Raw genomic sequence first — 23,823 nt, 5'->3', positions numbered from 1 at the left:
GACTGATAGTGAGTGTGGCAGAAGTGTGTGCATATGAGCACTTCAGAATAAGTTTCAGTGACTGAGTAGTTGAGTTACAGTGTGTGTGAGTGTCTCACCATATTCCTCTTCCTGCCAGGTGTGTTGGAGCTGCTTGGTGTATTGTGGCTGTCGGGGGCTGCATGAAGGGGCTTCCTGCACAGCTCATCTCTCCTATGGACCACTGTGCTATTAGATTGCAGCTTTCTGGACACACAACACATAAGACACCAGAAAACAAGTTTATAAAAACAAAACAAAAAAACAAGAAAGAATATGTATTGATATCACAGTGTAATAAAATGTTCCTTCATTGAGGAAATGTAAGTTAATGCAAGAGATTACTGGGTACTACCATTCTCAGGCTGATATTATAATATTTTTTCCTGACAATGTGATACAGCTGATTGATCCTGTGACCTGCCCTCAATAAAGGCAAAACAGCCAGTTGTAGCTAAGTAAAGTTCCCCTCAGACAAACAACACATCTTTCTCCATAGATGTGAATGAAGTTTCTCTAGATAGCCAAGTGGTTTTTTTCAGTGCTTTCTGCTGTTGTATTTTTAAAAATACATGGTGAAACAATATGCCTGGGATCCATGCAGCAGAGATATACAATATCCTGAGATTGAACAATTTGATGGCAATTTGTATTCCCTTCCTGGATACCAAAACCAAAACAGAAACAAACAACAAGCTTGCTCTGGATACAACTGTGTGTCTGATAAAATAGCTAAATGAATATTTATAAGATTAACGAGAAGACCTATGTTTTTTGTCTTTCTTAAGCCACTTTTTTTTGTTGAAACCAAGTTAGTGTTCCATTTGGATGCAATACTAACTTGACCTTGACCTTGACCTGGCCATGATCGGAGCCCCGCTTTCCCTGCTAAGTGGTTAGCTGGACAGCTGATTTAACCTAGCTTATTCTCGACATCCTAACATGTAGCTGCTGTCACCAACAGACCCACAACGGAGTGACAGGAAAAAATACTACGTTCAGACAAAGCTTTCTTCTTGCATTCAAAAGACACTGGACATGTTGCAAGGTGCATTTGACAGGACAACACAAGGAGTTTTGATTCTATCATTCAGTTGGATGTGTATGGGTGGACATGTCCTGTGTGAAAATAGAGGGGATTTCAACTACTGAGCACAAATCATGTCACATGTGGACGCAAACATGTCTGAAGTGCCAGAACACACCTTTCTGTAAAAATAACTACAAGAGCACTGCTCTGGTACTTCTGCTTACAAAACACACACACACACACACACACACACACACACACACACACACACACACACACAGACAAAAACAAACGTTTTTCTGAGCCTTTTTTTAACTATGTGAATGAGTATTTCGATTTTCAGAGAAGCTTGGGCCCAAGAGTTTGCATTTCTTTCACTCATAAAACTGTGGACTTGCATAACTCCATACATAACTACCGGAGACATTTTCTCCTCAGTCACCTCTTTCCCAGCAGCAGCACAAACTGTTTGAAACTGCAGTCAAAGTGAGAATATAAAGAAATTCAAGTTTGTTCTTAAGTGTTTTGTGAGGTTTTCAATCAAATCAAATCACTCTTAAATTTGTGGTTAAGCTATTTACCTGTATAGATAGATAGATTGTTAGATAGATTGACAGATAGGTGGACAGTGGTGCCTGAAAGTCTGTGAACCTTTCAGACATTTCTATAATTCTGTGTAAATTCAGTATGACCTAAAATGTGATCAGATTTTCACACAGGCAAAACTGACCAGATCTGTTCTGACCAAGACAGTTTTGTTGGTGTGAACCACCCCCTTGAACACAACTCTTGCAGGACCTTAGAGGAAGCATTGTAGAGAAGCACAAAGCTTGTCAAGACTAAAGAAAGGAAAGACCTTTCTAAAGACCTGGGTCTTCATCAGACCAATAAGACAAACTGTCTACAAAGAGAGGAAATTCAGGACTGTTCCTACTTTCCCTAGGAGTGCGAATCCTGCAAAGATCATACCAAGAACACAAAATGCAAACCTGAGAGAGGTGAAAAAGAAGCCAAGAGTAGCAGCACAACACAAGCAGAAATCTCTACAAGTTGCTCAAGTCCTTGTTCATTTGTCCACAATAAGAAAAAACATTTATTTATTTATTTATTTTTTAAGTGGTCATACCTTAATTAGGGTACCTAGAGGCAGGCCAGGACTACCTCTGGGGGGGTATTATATTTTATTTTTTCCACATGATTTTGTTTAAAGAAATCTAGTGAATTTATTCAGGGTTAATAAATATGTTGTCAGCTTTCCAAAGGTGTCATTTCTGAAAATAAAAAGGCAGGTAAAGTGAAAGTGAGTTCACCCTCCACAATGTCTAGAGTGTCCAGGCCTCATTCTGCCACAGTTGTTCACTTTGTGTCACCAAGCACTGATTCAGCCAGATTGACTCCCTTGGCTAGGAGCTGTGTGTGTGTGTGTGTGTGTGTGTGTGTGTGTGTGTGTGTGTGTGTGTGTGTGTGTGTGTGTGTTTGTGTGTGTGTTTGTGTGTGAGTACATGTTTATAAGGTGAACATAATGGTTCGTCTCACCCCCAGGAAACAGTCCTCTGAAATACAATTGTGATCACGTTTTTGGAGTGCTGTGGTCTTTAATGTGGAAAATATTAAAAGTGCTCCCCTTGGGTTTGCTAATACTGTAGTTGCTGACAGTAAGACAACTGATACTGTATGCAATGCATAGATGGAATGGTGAGGGGGAGTATCATTGAAAATGATTAAAGTATAATGGATAGTAATCTGATGACTCTGCAACAGAACACCATATGGTTTGAATTTCTGGTGATCATTGGTGGCAAAATCCAATACTTTCAGAGATGACAGTCAAGGCAGTATAGCCACCTTTAAATCAATAATTCAGTTCAGATGTACACACACACACACACACACACACACACACACACACACACACACCCACATCCTTCCAAGTCATCCCTAGTGGTCACAGTGCTGATGACCCCTGGTCCTCTCAGCCTGTCCTGTCTTCAGTCTTCCACCACAACTAATTATGCTCCCTGGAGTTTAAGAGCCGTCAGCCTCCAGCCTCCATGCAGGATCAGCTGTGTGGTCTGAGGGCTTTGACAGCCTCTCCTCTTCCCACTCTGACAGGGTGATAAACTAATTAGCCTGGTCGGGCATGCTTGGGTCGGGGCCCTCCGCCCGGCCGGCCCTGCTGGTTAGAGAGGCTGACCCGGACCCTCCTTCAGGGATCCAAGGCCAGGTGGGCTGGGAGTCTTGTTACCCAGGCTTGGCTGATCAATGCTGAGAAGCTGTCTGGGAGAGGGGCAGGGCTGAGGTACAATATCAGGCTATATGCAAGCTCGGTATGGCCCTACTGACTTAGCTGATTTGGAGAGGAGGCGCAGAGCTATCCTAGGTGACTGTCATAATAAGGAATGCCTGTGGGAAATGAGATTGTTTCTCACTACACATAATGACAGTGATAAAGGTTAATGGCTGAATTTTTTTTTTTATTCCTGTTAAAAAACAAGTGAGAAATTAATAATAAAAAAAAGAGAGAAGCTTGAAGATTTGAGTGTGACTCCATTTCAAATATTTTCAAAAAATATTAAAAGCAAATCCCAAATTTTCAAGTCAAGGAGGACAAAATACTCACATTTCACCTCTTTATTTGGCTCACATCACACTAGAAAGAAAAAAAATACAAAGTTTTTCTAGAGAAAAACTAGAAAAACACTTCTTTTGTGATGTGAGCCAAATAAACAAGTGATATGTTAGTATTTTGTCCTCCTTAACTTGGAAATTTGGGGTTTGCTACCTTTTTACAGTGTTTGAATATGCCCATTGGATTTTTGGATTCACCACTGAGATATCATATTATTGAAGCGCAACATTCTCTCGAACACTCCATTTCAAACATTGTTACATGTAAGGTCAAGAAAGATAAATTCAGGGCTATGTTAAAACTTTTGAATGTTCTTGAAATGCTGACAATGTATTTTTTTTTTTTTTTTTTTTTTTTTGTATTTTTAGCAGTTGTCACTTTCTGAAAATACAAATGTTCTGAATAAGAGTAACTGTGCTTGAAATCATAATCATAATAATCATAATCTCTCTCTCTCTCTCTCTCTCTCTCTGCTCCCTCTGCTTCTGGTTGAGGCAGATGGCTGCCCACCCAGAGCCGGGTTCTGCTCGAGGTTTTTCCCCTGTTGAAAGGGTTTTTTTCCTCACCACTGCTGCCATGTGCTGCTCTTGGTCCATGGATTTGGCCAAGATCTGCTGGGTTTCTGTAAAGTGCCTTGAGATAATTGTGTTACGTGTGACGCTAGACAAATAAAACTGAACTGAATTGAACTGAATTGAATTGAACTGCTGTAAATCTATAATCATCTATAACCAACAAAAACTAATAATCTAATCTATAACCTCTAAATCTATAAACCTAATCTACTCTATATCCAACCAAGACTATAGAGAACCATACACATACATGGAACATGGTTTGAAATAACAATCCATTTGTTTATCACTTACTGTATTGTCTGCTATTTTGTTGTAACTTCATATATGGATATTTTGGCAAACCTGGACTTTTCAGAGCCTCTTTGTAATTCTGACTTTTCCACATAGGAAGATGGATTTATCCTAGTTCCAAGTTCAATGGAAAACTTTAATGTTACTATTAAAAACTACTGGGCATCTGGCTTCTTACTGTAGTGACTTTCTCAAGCTATGCTCCTTCTGCTCTGAAAGTCAGATTTCCAAAGGTTGCCCAGTGAGTGGCGGTAGGTAGTTTTCTGCCACTCGGCAGATGTGTTTTAGGGTACATTATTTTTCATCTCTGGCAAAGTTTACATAAAACTGTTAAGCACTGTTCAACAACCATGTCCAACATACAGTTAGGTTTTTACTCTCCTAAGCATCATACATAGTGTTTATTGTGTTTATTATGTCAGTTTCTTTAACTGCTCTCTTTTCCTGCACATGCACACACCAGAAAGTTTGAAGAAGTCTGAGTAGGGGTATATATGGCCTAATAATCTGGTTTCTCCAGCAGAAATCTATCTGTGTTAACTGGATTTCTCTTAATCTTTTAACTTGATTATGGAAACTTGGTTTCTCATTTTACATGGCAGTTCAGACACTGGCTAACTGCCCATACATGATAAATAACCCAAATGTACATGTAAACACACTGATGGTTAGCTGACCAGATGATATGGTCAGCTAGCTAACAAGCTAATATCTAAATACAAAACAAATCAAATGCATCAGTAACTGTAATCTGAACATGTAACACAAAGAAACATCTCATAGCATTAGATAAAAAAAAACAATGTATGTGTGTGTGTGTGTGTGTGTGTGTGTGTACCGGATAGCAGAGCTGAGGCTTTCAAACCAGTCATTGAGATCCTCTTGGTCACTGGACATCAGTAGGAGTTTTGCTTGGGGGAATGTCAGCTGGAGGAAGAGAACAAGAGAAGCATTAGGGTGTTAGGATCGGTGGTGGCCTTAAAATGGGTGTTATAAGGAGTGTTAGCTGTTAGGATGGGAGTTTGGATGAGTGTTGGATCTCAGAGTGGGTGTTGTACGTAGACTGGTGTTTATGGATAGATGTTAGGATTGATGCCTGGTATTAGGATAGGTGTGATGGTGGTGGTGGCTTGAAATGGTTGGATTTAAAGCAAGTGAATATTGGCACAAGCCGCTGGCAGAATCAATTCAAAAGTAATACTGTTGACCCAGATAAACCCATATATTTTTCTGATTAAGCCTAACCTCAGCTTAAAATAAGTAACTGCTTGACATTTGTTCATACCTTGCTGTTTCTAAATCCAATTGTATTCTTACATCTATATCATCTTCTCATTGTACTCAGTTCATTTTGTTTTCTCTCTTTTTTGTTGATATTTTACTGCTTTATATCTTACTTTCACAACAGCCCTTCTAGGCATGGGTGTTGCAAATTAGTGTCAACTATAAACCTTTTCATACTTGCATCAAATAACTCAGCCTGTGTATGTATATTGTATCCGTCCCTATCAAATAAACCACAGAAATAAATAAACAGTTGACAATCCTAATCATTCCTAAATTAAAGCTTCCTATGGCATATTTTGCTGTCCATATTGGCTAGGGACAATGTTCTTTTATTAGAGTAATTTTGTTAATCCCAAACTATAGAATTATCAGATTTTAGTTTATATTTTAGTAGCGCGGTCATCCATAAGTCATCACTTGTTTGTGTGCAGGAGGACTGATGTGGCAGTAACATTATCAGAACAGTAGAGGGCAGGCCAAATCCAGTCAGAAACCATCCTCTCTGCTTGTCACACAGCAGAAGCTACTGCGACGCATCACAGACAGTCATCCACCTTGAAGAGTTGAACTTAGAAGATGTTCTTTACGCAAATGTAAAGTGAGAGAAATCAAAGTAGGCTGTACAACAGACCAACTGCTGCTAAATTTGTACTGATGGAGAAACATCTGAAAAATAACTGTTTAATCTACAATTGGAATAAAATGTGCTTTAAATTTTATACATCCCTGCACCACACAAGTCTACAGTGTGGCAGGGTTCATATGAGAGGGCTCTTCCTCTGAGTCAACAGTAATTACCAACTCTATCATGCACATTACGAACACCAGCCTCAGATTGCACTTGTCAAACAAACCAATGGGAGCTGTCCAAACCCAAATAAAAGGGGCTTTTAGAGCAGAATAATTATAACGGGAAAGCTATTACAGAGGATCAAAATTAGGCCTTCACCATATTAAATGACCTTTAACATTTACCTGAGGCTGCAGCCCCAACACAAGAAAACTATGCTGAACGGTGATGACATATTGATAATCTTCAAGTCTGTTTTGACAAAACTTTATGGTGGTAAAGAAGAACATGTACATAGCAAAATATAATGATATTTTTTAAGGATGGGGAGGGGAGTGTCTCATTATAGATTAAATGGATTAAGATTTCAAATGTACCATCATCAAAAGTATTATCTAATTACAGAGTTCAGTGAGCGGGGCCGAATGGAGCGGCGCGTGATATTAGGCACTCGCCACTTGGGGGACGGCGGGTTGATTTATGCACAAATAGATTCCACTTCTATTGCAATGCGGTAATTAGGGATTTGTCAGGAAATCTGACCCTCTTAGGTAGAAATTACTTTGTATAATAAGAACGGCGGAGCACGAAGCCTCCTCGCTGCACATAATTTAGCTTGATTATTTATACATCAAAGAGAATCTGTCAGGGATGTGGAAAAATATTCAAGTAGTGAGGGGATATTAGGGGGAAGAAGACTCTGCAGACACGGAGAGAGGAGAGTGAAGAAGGAAAGACTGAGGAAGTAGGAGACAGGAAGAAACACAGAGAAGGAGACAGAGAATGAAGAGAGAGAGAGCGATATGGGGGCTATCCAAAAATAAAAGCTTTCTCTTTTCTTCAAAACATGCATGAGGAGGGGAAAAAAACATCGGAAATTTTAATAAAAGCTTTTTTTTTTTTTTCAAACTTTGCATATAGATTGCCATGGCATTTACAGCTGTCAAATTTAATTTGGCTTTAATTCTTCATGGCCCTGGATGAGGAGGGCCCTGGAGTGCTGACAGCCCTTTTCCTTGAGCTCAGGTAGGGGCCCGGGATCAATAATGTGTCCTTATGAGAAATTACGCGTAATGCTACTGAGTATGCATTTGGGCCGCAGTGGGATAAGAGGCTAATGAAATGCCATTTCTGCCATTAGATAACGTGGAGCAGGCTGGTGGAGAGGGACGACAGGCTTGAGGAAGATGTATTTACTGGAGAGCCGGAAGAGATAGATCTGCAGCCTAATCTGATCCAGCAACCCAGAGATTCTGTTACAGCTGGCAGCCGTCACTACGCTCTCCAGCTATTCACATATATACACACACACGGTCCAAAAAATACAGGACTGACTAGTCTCCCTGTCAGCAGGCTTTTCATTAGTCACATGAGGGACGCTTAATTCATAGTACTTTGAACTTTACGTCAATGGGCCTGTCAATAAAATCATACGGCAACATGAATGCTGGACAGTCTGTGCAGTCTTAATGCCATGGAAGAGGCGTGAAATAATGCCAACATTTTGGGGTCGATAGAGACCAGCTTGAGCACCCAGTAGAGTAATCAAAGCCCGCATCACAGGGAAGCACATTACCAGCAGAACATGAAGGGCTCTTTGAGCAAGCGCAGCATCAGCCCAAATGAATATTGATACCATGCAGCATCGGCACTAAACACCCGCTGCATAAACGGTTTGGTTACTTGCTCAATGACGCGCAACTCATTCCTTTGAATGTTTCATGACAGCAACTACATCATTTAGACACAATTTGTCAGCCAGCAGCTGTACTGAGACCTGGGAGATGGATCAGACAGAGAGAAGAGACACATTAAAAGTTCAAGTTTTGGGCTACTTCAACAAAGGCTTGAAGTGATTAGGGAGAGTAAGGGGCAAGGGAATGGAGGGTCTCATCTGACAAGCTGAACAAAACGACATTTTCATTCAGCGTGAGCCCAGTGGGGTTGTCACAATGCTGTAAGGGATGAATTTAAGAAACCACATTTTGGCGGCGTATGCAGCAGCCGCCATCAAGGACATATGTGAGACAAATCATACCAACATATATGAACAGTGGAAATTAAATAATGACTCTTCTAAGAATTCACTCATGCATATATTCAAATCAATGAACAGATGTCTCCCCACCTGGTGCTCAGCAAGCACTGTGTGCATTTTCTTTCTTTTAATCTTTAAAAAAAAAACAACCATTGTCCTTTCACTATGAATGACCAAGAAATAAATAAAACTGATTTCACGATCATGGATATAAATGGATATCACAATCATGTGGGACTAGAACAGCATGGGCTCTCATTTTGGAAACACATTTTTGTTCCAAATCGGGATACATATCAAATAAAATGATTGTCATGTTTTTTTATGATACTGATAATAGCAAAAAGCGAAAAAGAATTATGGAACTTTTTACATGACTTGACAAAAGCATCTGACTGTATATTTATGTATGTGAAAAAAATACCCCCTTAGGCATGTGTATTTTAAAAATACTAGATGCTATATACCCAAAACAATTATAGACACTTCCTGCTGTGGCCCTTGACTTTTGTACAGTTCTTCCTAACTAAACTGGAGTGGTCCCATGATCTAAAAACGGTCTTGCTTCCTAGGATGTTAAAAACATCTAATGCAATAAAAGTGTAACAAATTGGAAAATATCCATGCAGAGTTGAGTTAAGGTCAACTGGACTGTGTTTAGATTCTTGAGGATGTTTCACTCCTCATCCAAGAACCTTCTTCATTTCTTCTGCAGAACTGAAGAACTGAACTCTACATGGATAACCATGACTTGGATGACTGAGAACCTACAGACATGTTGACACATTGTGTTATTTTCCTGTTAAGTGAAATTTGTAGTAGTATTCCCTGATTTCTCGAGAGACTTTAAAGCTTTCATTCAAACTTGGAATGAGGATAAATCTGACTTCCTACATGTTAAAGCACTCCCAGTCAGAATTAAGGAAAAGATTTGAAAGCTAGCCAAAATACCTAGCCTATGAGATGATTTACCAAAGTCAGTGCTCGTCCCAGGGCCACTGGTCAGTATTACACCAGTTATAGTAGATTAACAGATTGCATCATCAGGCATTGTTGTAACAGCAACTTTTAGACTGGCCACTTGTTTGTCTTTTAATTTACTGTGGCTGTAAATTTCTCTGGAACAGAGGAAACCGCCAAATTTTGCTTACTGTCATAACATTGTAACTCTTTACATCTGCTGCCATGTTTGCTCTTCTCACCATGCACTGTGAAGGTGTTAACAGAGAATTTATTAACTAGCCAATCAGGCATCTTGCACAGATTCTGCTAAAATCCACGCCCAAATATGACAGCAGTTCTTGACATCAGGGATCGCCAGTTAATTAAAAAATGATGGCATGGTGAATCATGAGGGCTGGATCCAGGCAGCAAAATACCTTTAAGTGACATATACCTTATGTCATAATATGTGATGTTCACCTTCAATCTAGGGTTCTCTGCAATCGATATTTTACAATGGTATATATTTGTAGGAGTATATTCTTTTAATTTGATGAACGCATCTAGCACTAGCAATGAAGATGACTAGCTGTGGCTAGCCTACCTCATGTTAGCAGCTAAACTTAGCTGTCATCATTGTTAAGGAGTCATTTGTTGTCAGTGGCCAGATCAATGTTCTTCTGTCGTCTTGCAGGTGTGGAGCACATTCATCAAAGGAGGTGGGAGGCTACAACATGGAAGCTGGAATATCCAGCAGTCAGTGGAAAACTCCATTTATCAAATGCCTTGTCTGTAACATACCCTCAAAATTACATGATGCTACAGAAATAACATGACGCCTGCGGTGTTTTGGAAATGACCTTGTCACTGAAGCTAGGCTACAAAAAAGCTGTTTAGCGTGCTGCCTTCTGACTAACAGTGGATGCTTACGCTGAGCAGGCCTCCCTGGCTCCTGGTGTGGCCAAACACCTTCTCCACAGTGCACTCCTGTAGGGGATAGGCATGCTGGCCAACAAACTTGTCTCCGCTGGTGGGATGCAGCGGACTGCAGCGTTTGGCCTGCAGCAGCATGTCGGAGAACAGAAAGAACATCTTCGGCTTGGTCTCGGCACCTTTACGAGGTACCATCCTCAGCCAGCCCTCACGGATATACCATCTCCCTAAATGAGAGACAGAGGGAGGAAGAGAGAAAAATACAGAAGAATTGTTCATTCAATCATTATCCACTTATGCCGCTCAGTGCCTTTCAGGGTGGCAGAGTTGTGTTAATGTTACTCGCAGCAGTGCAAGACCCTGGACAGCTCTGCAGTACATCACAGGGCTGACAAAATTATTTATTTATTTGTTTATTGTTGCTAATTTGCGGATTGCCTTTTGTGAAATAAATCAAATGAATTTGCCCAGGTTTCAAAGGGTTAATACCAATGGGAAAACAAGAGTCTCCAATCCACAAGACTGCTGGGGGAACCCAGGATAACACATGGAGAACATGTAAAAACCTGCAATTGTCAGGCTGTGAGGCCACAGTGCCAACCACTGAGACACGGTGATGTCTGATTCGCTTAAAAAAAAAAAAAAAGTGCTGAAGGAAGACAGGGTGAAAACAGAAGGTTGATACTATCACAACTGGCCATTTTGCAATACCATTTTTTGTAGAGAGTTATCACAATACTACTGTCATCATTAGGGATGGGTATTGAGTACCAGTGTTAAATTGGTACCGGTTCTTAACTGGTCAGAACCAAAATAGCAATAAACTCCTAGGCAAACGGTGCTGCTTTTGGTATTTATATAATGTTAATTAATTCTAACATAGCCGACATATTTTAAATTCCTAACCATTGCCTATTAATAATTAAGCTACCAGAGTCAGACAATTACGTTTGACGTTGTGTAACTGCGTATTTACATTCTGTGCTATCCAGTCATGGCTGACAGGGCAAGACATTCCAATGTGTGGGCTCACTTTACTAAATTTCATAAAAATGCAGCTAAATGCAACATATATAAAAAGGTAGTTGCATCTAAACGTGGTAACACCAGCAACATCAGAAAACATTTACAGATACAACATTTTATAAATCTGAACCAGTGCAGTGTGTTTGACTGCTTCAGCAAAGCAGCTGCTACAGCTACGTCAACAGTGCAGCCTCCCGGCTCCAATCCTGATGGGCTTTAACAAACTAAAAATACAACTGTTTCACCCTTGTCAAGTCAACGTAACTCTTGTTATTGTCATTGATATTGCTAAAATAAGTGCATAGTTATTAACTGAGGACATTGCTAACATCGGTTTTAAGCACAGGTAGTTGATCTTCCATGATAATCCCATAGACAACGCCAGTCAAGCAGCAGCCAAGGCATCATCGGTGGATAGCAAAAATCAGACTCTCAAGTCCAACCCATTCTCCATCACCAGATGAGGAAAGGAAAAAAATAGTAGTATGCCACAGGGCTGTCACCAAGTTTGTTGTGAAAGACTTGCAGCCTTTTTCTACAGTGCAGTCCAGTTGGCAGCCACTAGTTAGCATAGCATAAATTGCTTACTAGCTAGCTAGGTTAACTTAGACTTAGACTTAGACTTTCTTTATTGTCATTGCACAAAAAAACACAGCAGTGAGCTTTTTGCAACGAAATGTCATTGCTTGGCTTCCGGATTACAACAAAGATGGAATTGTAGGGCAGTTTAAATAAATAAATATAATCTATATAACTAGTGCGTAAAAAACAAGAGCTAAATAATAATGAGTGCAAGAGAGAATAAATAGATAAAACAGAATAAACAGTGTAAAGAACAGAATAAACAGTGTAAACAACAGAAACATCGTAGCAGCAGGGTGGAGAGTATTTGATAATAGGAGGTAATTCTCCTCATCCCAGGGGGTCTCCCGGTACTGGGCCACACACCCTGAGCCTGAAGAAACTATAACTCCATAAAAATATAATAATATTATATAATAATATAATAATAAGTTTGAACTTAGTGAGAGCTGTATTGACAACCAGAGATAACTAATTTTGTTTTGCTTAAGTTAATATTTTCCACTGTAAGGATATGACCACAGCCCTTAAAAAACAGTTAGTACCACCCTTCCAGAGACACTTTATCAAACACCCTCATACCTGCTTAGTATGAAGTTGAGAAGAAAAACATCATTTGTTAGCTTGCCAACATGTCAAAAGTAGCCATATCCACTGATGGGTGGACAAGTATCACACAAGATCACTATATCACCGTAGTGGGGGGTAAGCGGGACTGATTACCCAGGGCCACAATGGGGGAGGGAGCCCTCGAAAGGCCTGAAATAAAAAGGTTTGCCTATTTGCCGGCTATACAAGGGCCCAATAAGATTTCTTTTCATGGGGCCCAAAATCCCTGTCGGTGCCCCTGATCACCGTCACACTCCACTATGTAAATGAGGGCCAACTGAGACAGAAAGTCCTAAAGACCCAGCCAAAGAATGACGTCCTGTTGTGGCTGAGGAGAGGAAGTCTTTCAGAATTTGCTGCAAGAGAGGAGGTTGTAGCCGTAACAGTCGATAATGCTGCAAATATGGACATGGCTGTACAACAACTCCAAATCATAAAGCTTGGGTACTTTGCGCATACTCTCAACCTTGGAGCATAAAAGGTCAATACCATCTAAACCATGTCCAAGTGGACGGCAAGTATCTGGGATGCCACTGTGTGGATCATTAAGACCGTGCTCCAGGAGGAGCAGCGTATCCTCTGTAAGAAATTAAGCCTCACTGTTTCAGTATCATTCAGGCAGGACTAAATAGATTTAAAGTGATTTCAATCGGTCCTTTATATGTTCAGGCCTGCCTGAGCATTCCATTGTTCTGGGTGTGAGGACACGCTGGAACTGTCTGTTTCTCATGGTTGAAAGATTTGTAGAGCAGTATCCAGCCATAAAAGCAGCATTCTTGGATCAACAAACCAAAAGGCTCATGAGGAGAGACAGTTAATGCACTGGGTTGGATTTCACACTTACTCATAGAGAACTAGTAGATATTAAGAGTCTAAGCGAACATATTCATGTATGACTTAAAAATGAGTTCCTGTCAGCATAATGAAAATTCATGTCATGATAAAAGAAAACAAATAATGTGGGAACTAGACACATTATATTTCTTTATCTCAGACTCCAAAAGGTCGCAGACAATGACTTCAAGAAGGCTGAGGACTTCATCAGTCTGATGTGCATTCTGTGCATATCTACCTTGCGCATGTCAAGTGACAGGCATGCTACATGTGGGCAGATTCTGCCTATCCTTCAAAAGCTGGAGAACCACCTCTGAATTCAAGAGGAAAATTCAGTTTGTGGCCACCAATAAAGGAAAAGTCTGGCGTGACCTATCCAAACGATACCAGGTGCAAAAAAAACAAAAACAAAAGATATCTAATAAAACAAACAAACAAACAAACAAACAAAAACAACAAAAAAAAACACTTTATATAAAGCTGTGTTTAAAAAGCTATTTAAAAATAATATTATTAGTAAATATAAAACAAAATTATGAACACTAGTGTACTTATGAACTGCCTTGGGACACTTTGTATGTATACACATATTTTGTTTTTGTGTCTTTTATTTACTTTATTTTATTATTTAAGTGAGCTGACAAAAGCTTAGTAATGTAAGAAGGATAGGCAAAATAAGCTAAGGCTTCAGACTTCATACCTTTTCGGTCAGTGTTTATTTGTACATATCATATATTGTTTTGGTTTTCCAGTACTGAAAGGAAATGAAATATTATTTATTGTTTAAAAATATGTATATAAGATATTGTCTGTTCATATGTGTATTTGATTTCTGCAACTTGAAAATGACCGAAATAAAACATTCACTATCACTGTCTGTTTTTACCCAAATAAAATCCCTAATGTGATCAGATACTGGAAGTTAATGTTTAATTATTTCCTTGTGTACAGGATGATGATATCATGTCATTTCTCGAGGAGGCCACTATAATGGACCCTAGACTCAAGGAAAAATGAACAAGTGTGGGAACGACTGAAGGAGACAGCAGTGATGGAAGTAATCATCGAAATTTAAGTTATTTGAGAATGCATGCAGTGTATATTACAAGGTGTATTTTCATTCTGAATGCAATAATGTACATAGCAACATTAATAAGGTAATCTCCCTCTCAGCTGTCAGAGAAGGATAATGAGGTGACACTAGTGCAGGCTCAGGATGGAAAAGAGGATCAAGAGGAGGAGGGGCAAGATTTAAGTTAGAGATACATTTGTGATACCTATGCTATGTGTTCTAACAAAAAAGCAATAACTCTGACTACAATACAATACAATATAGTTAATTTTAAATTTCAGCTTCCCGTTTCCAGGGAACCTAGAGTCTCTGCACTAGAAGAACTCTTCGCAGAAGAAGACCAAAATCTGAGAAGGAGTCTCACTCTACAGCAAAAGACTGTGAATAGATCAAGAGTAAAGAGACCTCTCTCCTATCCCTACCTCAGAAGACCCTGCCCTCTGGTGGTGGGCTAAGAAGGACACTCTTCCTCTTCCCTCACAACTCTCCACCGCCTACCTCTGTGTTCAGGCCCCCTCAACACTGGCTGAAAGAGTGTTCTCCACAGCTGGGGACACAATCAGTAATAAGAGAGCTCAGATTCTCCCTGAGAAAGCCAACATGCTCATTTTCTTAAACAATAACTGTTCTTGTATTTTTTGGGGGTGGGCCAAATAATGTAGGAGAGATACCAGAATTCTTTGTTATTTATTTCTGTTAGCTTCTGACAAGTTCAGTGACTGTAGTACTTTGGTAATTTGTGATACTGTTTAAGTTTAACTTCTGGTAGTGAAGCAGCATTAAGACACATCACCACAAGACATTTGCTGACCAGGCATTTGTAGCAATTGTTCCTCCCTAATTATATATAGCCTACAGGAACCTAAGGAAATAATTTAATTTGTTCTTTCTCCGAAATGTAATAATAAAATAACTGTTGAATCTTTTCACATCTTTTTATGTCTTGTGTTTATTTTTTGCACCAAATTATGGAGAGTAGTATCAATAAGAGTATCGATAAGTATTGGATATCGATAAAATCCTGATGATACCCCTGCCTAGTCATCATATGTATCAACCGAAAGGCATTAAATTGCAGGAATTGCAAATGGAAAATAAGATAAACTAAGACAAACTGAACTGAACAGAGAAATGAAGGCTGTTTGAGAAAGCGTAAAGAAGAAAAGAGAGAATGCATGAGAGAGTCTCAGTGGGAGGTAGATATGGGGGGGTGTGGCTGCTGAGGCAAACTCATCTCTTTCACCATGATTGGCAGCAGCATGATGATGGCTAATAAGTGAGAGGCTGACATTTGGATAGATAAGATGAAAATTCAGCCTGGGTCCAGGGTTTTTTTGTAATTGCCTTAGCCAGTAGCCTGTGATTGCAGCTAGCTGAGTGGCCATAGCTGTGCCTTTGGGGCCCAGGGAGGACATTTTCAGCTACAGACAAGCCCACTGTGATTAAGTGAAAGGGCCAGGCAGGGGTCAAATTGCTTTTAAAATGCCATGGGTCTCGAATGGAAAAACAGTCCTGAGACACGCCATGACTCTCTCAGGTGTTATGTGGAGATTGGAGCAGTGGTCGTGATCATTCCAGTAAGAACGATGTAAATGAATGAAGTATCTTCTGGTCGGAGCTTATACACTCCCTTTAAAATAACACATTATGTGAAGAGCAAGTAGTAAAAAATGTAATATGGGAACTTGTTTCAATAACTACTTGAAAGGCTGTCTTTTCAAAGCTCAGTTCAGGGAAGTTTGAATGAACGACATCTGACATTTGATCAACATCAGTTGTGAACGATTTCCCCAAGAAAACACTAACTAACCCCTCTAACCCTTAGGTTTTGTGCAAACAACTGACAGACCTGTGGCCCTTTTCATTTTTCCGGAAAGTGCTTTATGTGGCAACTGGCTTCTTGTGAAAGGAAAGGAAAATCCTAAGACTTTTGAAGACTTTTTAATGCCAGATGTAGTTAGATCAATTTTACTACTAAAATTAAGGTCAAATTAAACAGGTATACATGACTGGGCTCATTTTTCATTTGAAAATGGCCCATCAAGCAAACACACAGGAATAATTCTAAAATGGAGCAAATGTTGAAGCTTTCATGAACTGGAAATACACTGAATTACTTTTTTGTTAGATCAACTAGCACTAGACAGTTGCAAAACAGACCTTGATTGATAGCACACAGTCATCAGCCCTATGTCAACCTGATATCAAACTGATGAATGAGACCAAGTTAAAAGGCTTTATTGTCAAATGCACAGAGGCATCAGGTCTTGTCCACACACGACATTTGTATGAGAGCTCTGTGCTCAGATGAGATCGATTTGTTTTCCCCGCTAAGTATTTAAATAACTAAAAAAACAAAAAAAACAAAACAAGACAAACATCATTTTTAGCAGTAGAACTAGTGCAGCAAAAGTGTATGCTTAACACAGAAAGCATATTCCTCAGTGCTCTTATGGAAGTATAGTTGGAGAATGCACACAACACTGATGGGAACTTGTCATCTTTGGTATCTTCACTAAAGAGCTGAATAACCTTTTCTACTTTCCCGCTACAGCCCATTTTTTTTGTTTTCTGTCATTGATCCCTGATTGTGGCATGTACAGAATAAGGAAACTAGAAGAAGGCAATACCAAATGGGGCATGGTAGACAGTGACGTTGCTTGCAATATCCAGATTGTGGCTGGATTTATGTCCACACACAGCTGAGATCCAATAGCAGTATGAGCTAGGCCACTTCAGCATGTGGATTTTCTGATCGGACACATCTGACAGTTAATGCAATATGGTGTGATCAGATGTGCCTGGCTGCATCGAAACCACAGGTGCAACCACGGCCACAGATCTACAGCCTACATCAGTCCAGCATATGCGTGCTATCTAGGATTATTGATTACTACTTTAAGAGAACTGAAGGACTCAGGTCTTGAATATAGGTAATGAAATTCAAGACATTTTAAGGCTTTCAAGGCCTCCACAAACCCTAATGGACAGGTTTGGGACAGCCAGAGAGGTTTAATATGGTTTACATGCAGAGGGGGATGCTGTTGGTAGACCTCCAATTTTCCAAACCACCAGAGTGCTTTGAGGCAGCACAGGGTTCAAAGAGCAGGAGGTGCCAAGTTATCCTCTCCATGTCCAAGCCTTTCAGCTCCCCCTGTCAAAGAGCACCTCTGCTCTGCTACAAAGCCTTCTTGGTTGGACCATGGGGACTGGGGTGGGTGGGGCAGGGAATAAAGATTGATCTCAAAAAGGTTCCTGTTGCTCCTGATGTGTCCATGGCCAGAGGAATAAAAGAGACAAAGGGCAGCTGGCGTGGCGGGGTCATGCCAGCTGCCCTTTGTTGTTGATTGGTGTTATTGGTGGTGGTGCTGATTTTGGAGTGACCTTTGTAAGCAAGCTTCTTTCATATAGCTTTTGAATATACAGCATCAGGTCAGGGACAAAATCTAGTGGAAGCTCAAATGCTCTAGCATTTCATGTTTGACACCTGAGCAAATTTACTTGTTTTTTTTTTCCCGTAAAAACATGGGGGAAAAAGGTGATCAGCAAATTAGAAAAAGTTAGTGTAAATTTTAGTAAAACATGTACCTGAAAATTACATTTTTTTCCAATTACAAGAAAATCATATTGAAATGAATTGGCTGACCAATTAATCGTTCAACCACTAATTAAAATGATATATTTAAATGTCTGATCAGTAATGTTGGATTAATGTCAGATTCATTGTGTTTAAATGCTTGTGAGAGGCATTTACTTGAGCAAATTCAAATTTGATTTCTTTGAAAGGCATGGTCAAAAATGTAATGAGCAAACTATCATAAAATTACCTGAAAATTAGCAGGAAATGAGCACCAAAAATTACAAGAAAATTAGCTGAAAATGTCCTCAAAAATTATCTACAAAATTTAATATTAAAACTAATCGTGTTAAATCTTAAATCTTGTTAAATGAAATAAAACCTCCTGGGTTTCAAAAAATGGATTTGAACAGATTGAATCCAGGTATGCAGAAAAGGAGGGAGCATTTTAAGAGGAAAGAGACACTCTATCTAAATCTAAATCTTTTTTCCTCTTCACTGCAGTCTTTTTCTCTTATTCACCTGCATCCTTATTTCATTTATCCCTCACTTAATCAGGCTGTCTTTTTGAATTTGAGATGTCTATTTCAACCTGAGAACAAAACATTCATAAAAATGACAAAAAAAAAGTCAAATTTGGTCATACAGTCGGCAACATGTAAGGCCATCAATTATAACAAGCAATTGCAGACATCACAGGAAATGTAAGACATCATTACTTTAAAAAAAAAAAAAAAAAAAAAAATCACTGAGGGGACAGGAAGGCAGACAGACAGGCAGACACACCTCTGCAGCCTCCCAGAGAAACAGGCCGACTGTCTGCTGTATTGATGTCCCATTGATTCAAGCTTCGCGTCTCACAATCGCCCCCTTATCTCCTACAGAGCTACTTAATATGTTTGAGGGGCTCTGGTGCTTCTCATCTGTAAAAGGCCGAGCTTTTCTTTTACCCACATTAGAAGTGGTGTTGGTGGGGAGGAAGGAGAGTGGGTCGGCATGGGGTTGGGGGGGTAGTGGTGCTCTGAAGTCTGCCTGGTGGGACTGGAGCTTTATTGGCTGGAAAGGAAGCCAGCGGAGTTGCGAGGGCCTGAGAACTTGGATGAGAGGAAGCTTTTGAAACTTCCCACATTGGCATTAGAGAGATGAGCTGCTATTCAGCACTCGCTCCCAACCTACACCAACACACCCTCAAGTACACACATAAAACAGCCCTGCATACACAAACGTGCCTGCAAACAAACACACTCGTGGCTGTGTGCGCGAATGCATTCACACATATACAGCAATATACAGCGATGCACGCACGCACACACACTTTGGCTTCCTTTTTATCTGCCGGCCCACAAGATGAGGCTGGGCTCTAATTGGTCCTGGGGGAGATTGGCAGGCCGAGCAGAGCAACGAGGAGGCCCGACTCTCTGGAGACAAACAACAGGAGGAGGAGTGGCAGGAAGAAAAGGGCCACCGTTCCACAAGTGAAGAGAGAAACGATAAAGGAAGAGGAGGAATAAATGAGGGAGAGGGAATGCAGGAAAAAGGAGGAAGGCACATTCACTCCCTGCCAATTAGTGCTAACACTCTATTGATACACCAGGCCCATTTTGATGTGCAAAATCTACTGGTTTCATGTAGGAAGTCCAATGCACTCCATCGATTAAAAGCAATCCAGACAGGCATCTTCAGAAAATAACACCTCTTCATATTTAACTAATTTCCTTTCAGTTTATCTGGCCCCCCTCTTGCTTCCACCTCCTCCCCACCATATCACAAAAGACGAAAGGGAAGAGTGATAGATGCAGAGAGAGAGCGAGAGAGCGGAGAAATAGAGGTGGCTCTTCAGAAGAGATGAAAGGAATATCTGATCAGAGGCTCTAACCTGCAGCCAGCACCTTGGTCTTTTGCCCTTTCAGCAGTTTCTGCACCCGGCAAAGCTGCAGGTGATTCTCATGGCTGCGGGCGTTGTCCTGAATACGGCGGGACACCTCGGAGACTGACGTCACTGCCCCTGCAGCATGCACACACACACATTTGCATTAGCAGACTTGTGAGGGCCCTCATTGATGAAATCAAGGCAACATCCAAACCCACCAACACAGAACCTTAAATACTCACACCTCACACCATGTCATAGTTATGGCGACACCTCGACACAGATCGAGAAGTCAGCTTTGTCCTCTACCTTTATCTAATGCTGATTCTAAACTTAAACGTACATCAGGCAATCTATGACCTTTACTGGCCTCTAGTGGCCACCAGTAGGAACTGGGCGTTTGCTGTACTGAATTAAAAATAAATGCTTGATGGAACTGGCAAATACTGAATGAAATGCCTATAATGCAACCAAGTTTTCTTGCTTGCTTGAGATGGATAAACTTTTTAATTGATAAAAAGAAATGAAATAAGTTGTGACTACATGTGTCTGTGTCTACATTAATTAATTCAACCTATATTTATCCTCGAAAAGCATTGAGGTTGTCCCAATTTACAATGACACTGAGACAACAAAACAAAAAGCGAGAGACGAAACGATTACAAATACACTGCCCAATGGATATAAAAGCTGTAATTTTCAGCGTTTGAGTTTGAATTTATTTACATTTCATGCTCACAGCTGATTACCGAATAGAAGCAGAATTTGCATTAACAAAATATAGAAAAATATGTATGTGATTGTACATCATAAAAATATATAACTATACATATATCTACATGCACACATGCACTCATAAATAGATGCTTATACATCCACAAATATGACTATATACTTACATACAAGCACGCATGCATTTTAAAATACCATAACACCAATATATACCAATATACAACTCATACACACTTTAAAAAAAAAAAAAAAAAAAAAAAATCAGGTGTGTTGAAGATCATTCCATGTGTTTGGGGCAGAAAAACTATTTGCTGAAATGAATTTGCCAAATACATACTGAACATGCTCATAGGAGTTAATCAAATGAGCAGCTGCTCTTTGACCTCTGACCTCAGGCAGAGCTGCTGTAATGGTGGGGTGTGGTCACTTCAACAGGTACAGGTGGACACATGAAGAAATCAAGACATCTGTCTCATATATGCAAATAATGAAACGGTGATATTAGGAAAAAGCAACACAATACTTCTACTAAGGTTTAGAAGTACAAATGCAAAAATACATCTTAACACAAACAGATATGATTCACACACATCTTATTTTGCTTGATTTTTTCAACATCCAATTACTTGCTGGCAATTAATTTGTATGTTTTATGGAAACATGGCTAATGATGGAACTTATCTCCCTAAACATGTACTCTTCCACCCCTTGAGCAAAGATGGTCTGTACCTGACAAATAATAAGCCAAATTTTCCCAATGGAGAACAGTAAGATAGCTAATTAGAGCAAATATCAAACAGAAATGTCGAGTAATGAAGTAAATCACCATACTACATACTGGAAAAATGAAATTGTTTGGCTTGAGAACAAAGCTTTTCATGGCTAAAATGGGTTGCAATCCTGGTCATAGCTCATAGCACTGTTGCTGTCACTGAGCAATTGAGTACAGGCTGGAAGCCAGCATTCTCAGCAGCTAGCTAAGGGCCTGCTCACATTTGGCCCCGTATCGTGCTAAAGTAACTTCCTCCTTCTTCAGAAAGGTCCAACTGACAGCTGGAGCGGCACCTGTCAGATCCGGCAGACCAGACCTGGTGCCGCGGCCGGTGCCGGATCTGACAAGTGCGCCGCGCACACAGACTGCTGTACTTTCATTATAAACTAACTTTTGTTTATACGCGGTTGCAGCAGCATAACAGACAATGACACAGACAACATAGTTTATTATTGACTGCGCAATGCGGTCATTTGCTGGTAATCATGCTGTGCGCATTAAACAATTTTGCAGATGCAAGAGGAAAGATGCATGATTTACGTCGTATCCACATTCGCTCACTGCGTGCGTGACCGTGCATGTACTCGTGTATGCGCCCGTACCGTGCAGAAGCACACCCCTTCCAACCGTGCCAGCGCGGGGGAAGTGTATTGTATTCAAGCACGGAACAGAGTGATCACACTAGTCAAAGAATCCGGATTTTAGGGGCAAACGTGTTTGGGCGTGGATAAAACTTGCCAATGTGAGCAGGCCCTAAGTAACTGCTGAGTCACTGGTACTGGTCGACACTATTAACCTCCAAAGATATGCCAAAGTCTGACTTGTTGCCATATTAACCCTGAACACAAACATACTCAACCTTATCCATCAACTGTACTCTAATTTGAACCAAATCCTAACCTGGAATTAGTCCCTTAACCCTTTGAAACTTTATCTAATTTACTTGATTTTTTTTTTTTTTTTTTTCAAAAACATGGGAAAAAGGTGATTAGTAACTTAGCAAAAAAAATGACCAAAATATTAGTAAAAAATTATTAGTTTGCCTGAAACTTGCCTAAAAATCCAGGTGAAAAAAATTACAATACAACTATACCTGTAGTTAGTGTTGGATGATATGCTGAATTCCCTAGTGCCAACCCTCAGCCCAATAACTGCCTATTGCTGATATACTCGCTGTGAGGGAGATGGGGGTGGGGTTGTGACAAAACTCAGGAGAGGCTCAGCAGCCAGACATTTCTCCAGCTGGTCCACCCTAAGGGAGTCTGGTCATGTTGGGCTAACCCATTGTCACTAACTTTAGGGGTAACCCTCTTCACTTAAGGCAATATACATGGGAACTTGGCTTGGGTTTTGAGGAGTTGTAGGATTTATTCACTGACAGATAGCCTATACTGTACACACATTGCTCTGCTATGTTCACAACTATCCTGCTAAATTCATACTCTAGTCACCAGCCTACACACCAGGCCTATGCACTGAGCCATCCTTAAAGGATATCTCAATGCTTATTCTTAAAGCAAAAAAGGTGCAAAAAATAAAAATATAAAAAGTTGCAAGAAAATGGCCATAAAATTCTCACAAAAACATTAAAAATAAAAAGAAATTAAGTGCATTTTGTTAAGAGGGTGAACTAAGTGAGGATTGCCAGGTCTATATAATCCTTGTTTATTATCCTTGTTTACACACGCACACACAGCCCTGTACTGCCAGAATGCATTAGGCAAAGCAGAGCCATCTTCCCCTGGCTCAATGGCATCATGTTATTTGAAGTGCTCCATAGAAGGGAAATGAAGAGGCTTCCCCTGAGGATCCACACGCCTCTCTGTACCTCCTCCACCTGTGGCCATGTTCTCACTCTGTGAATGCATGTTTGCATTTACCAATCCATCCACTGAGAGAGATATACCCAAGGGTTTGAGGTTCAGGGTTAGACTAAATCATTGGTTTGGCAATATCTGGGTCGGATGTTGTCCTTTTATTAAAATAAGATTTACCTCTATATTTACAGCATATGTATAAAAATGAAAACAAATCAAATTAGCAAATCAAAACACAATTTTAAGAAACAGAGTGTTTCTTTGTTGGAATCTGATTACACAGATGAGAAGGAATGTAAATCAATAATACAACCAGTTTTTGTGATAGGCCACACTCCCTCTTGGCCAATCAATGTGAAAGGTTAATTGTGACCTTTGGCCAAGTTTCTTCCATGT

General features: G+C 40.1%; 1 protein-coding gene across 2 annotated transcripts in view; it reads right to left on the bottom strand.

The window, feature by feature from the left end:
- arhgef39 (Rho guanine nucleotide exchange factor (GEF) 39) overlaps positions 1-23,823 on the bottom strand; it is a 75,849-nt gene that overhangs the window by 6,417 nt on the left and 45,609 nt on the right. For both annotated transcript variants that reach the window (XM_030045389.1, XM_030045390.1), the window contains exons 7-10: positions 20,113-20,241; positions 10,534-10,763; positions 5,385-5,473; positions 99-225 (exon numbers count right to left, since the gene is read on the bottom strand). In XM_030045389.1, the coding sequence (XP_029901249.1) occupies positions 99-225; positions 5,385-5,473; positions 10,534-10,763; positions 20,113-20,241 (575 nt within the window). The remainder of the gene's footprint in view (positions 1-98; positions 226-5,384; positions 5,474-10,533; positions 10,764-20,112; positions 20,242-23,823) is intronic.

Source organism: Myripristis murdjan, chromosome 23, assembly GCF_902150065.1.
Source record: "Myripristis murdjan chromosome 23, fMyrMur1.1, whole genome shotgun sequence".
In the NCBI taxonomy this organism is placed as follows: domain Eukaryota; kingdom Metazoa; phylum Chordata; class Actinopteri; order Holocentriformes; family Holocentridae; genus Myripristis; species Myripristis murdjan.
Note: the sequence above shows the minus strand (reverse complement) of the source record. Positions and strands in the feature narration are given on the sequence as shown.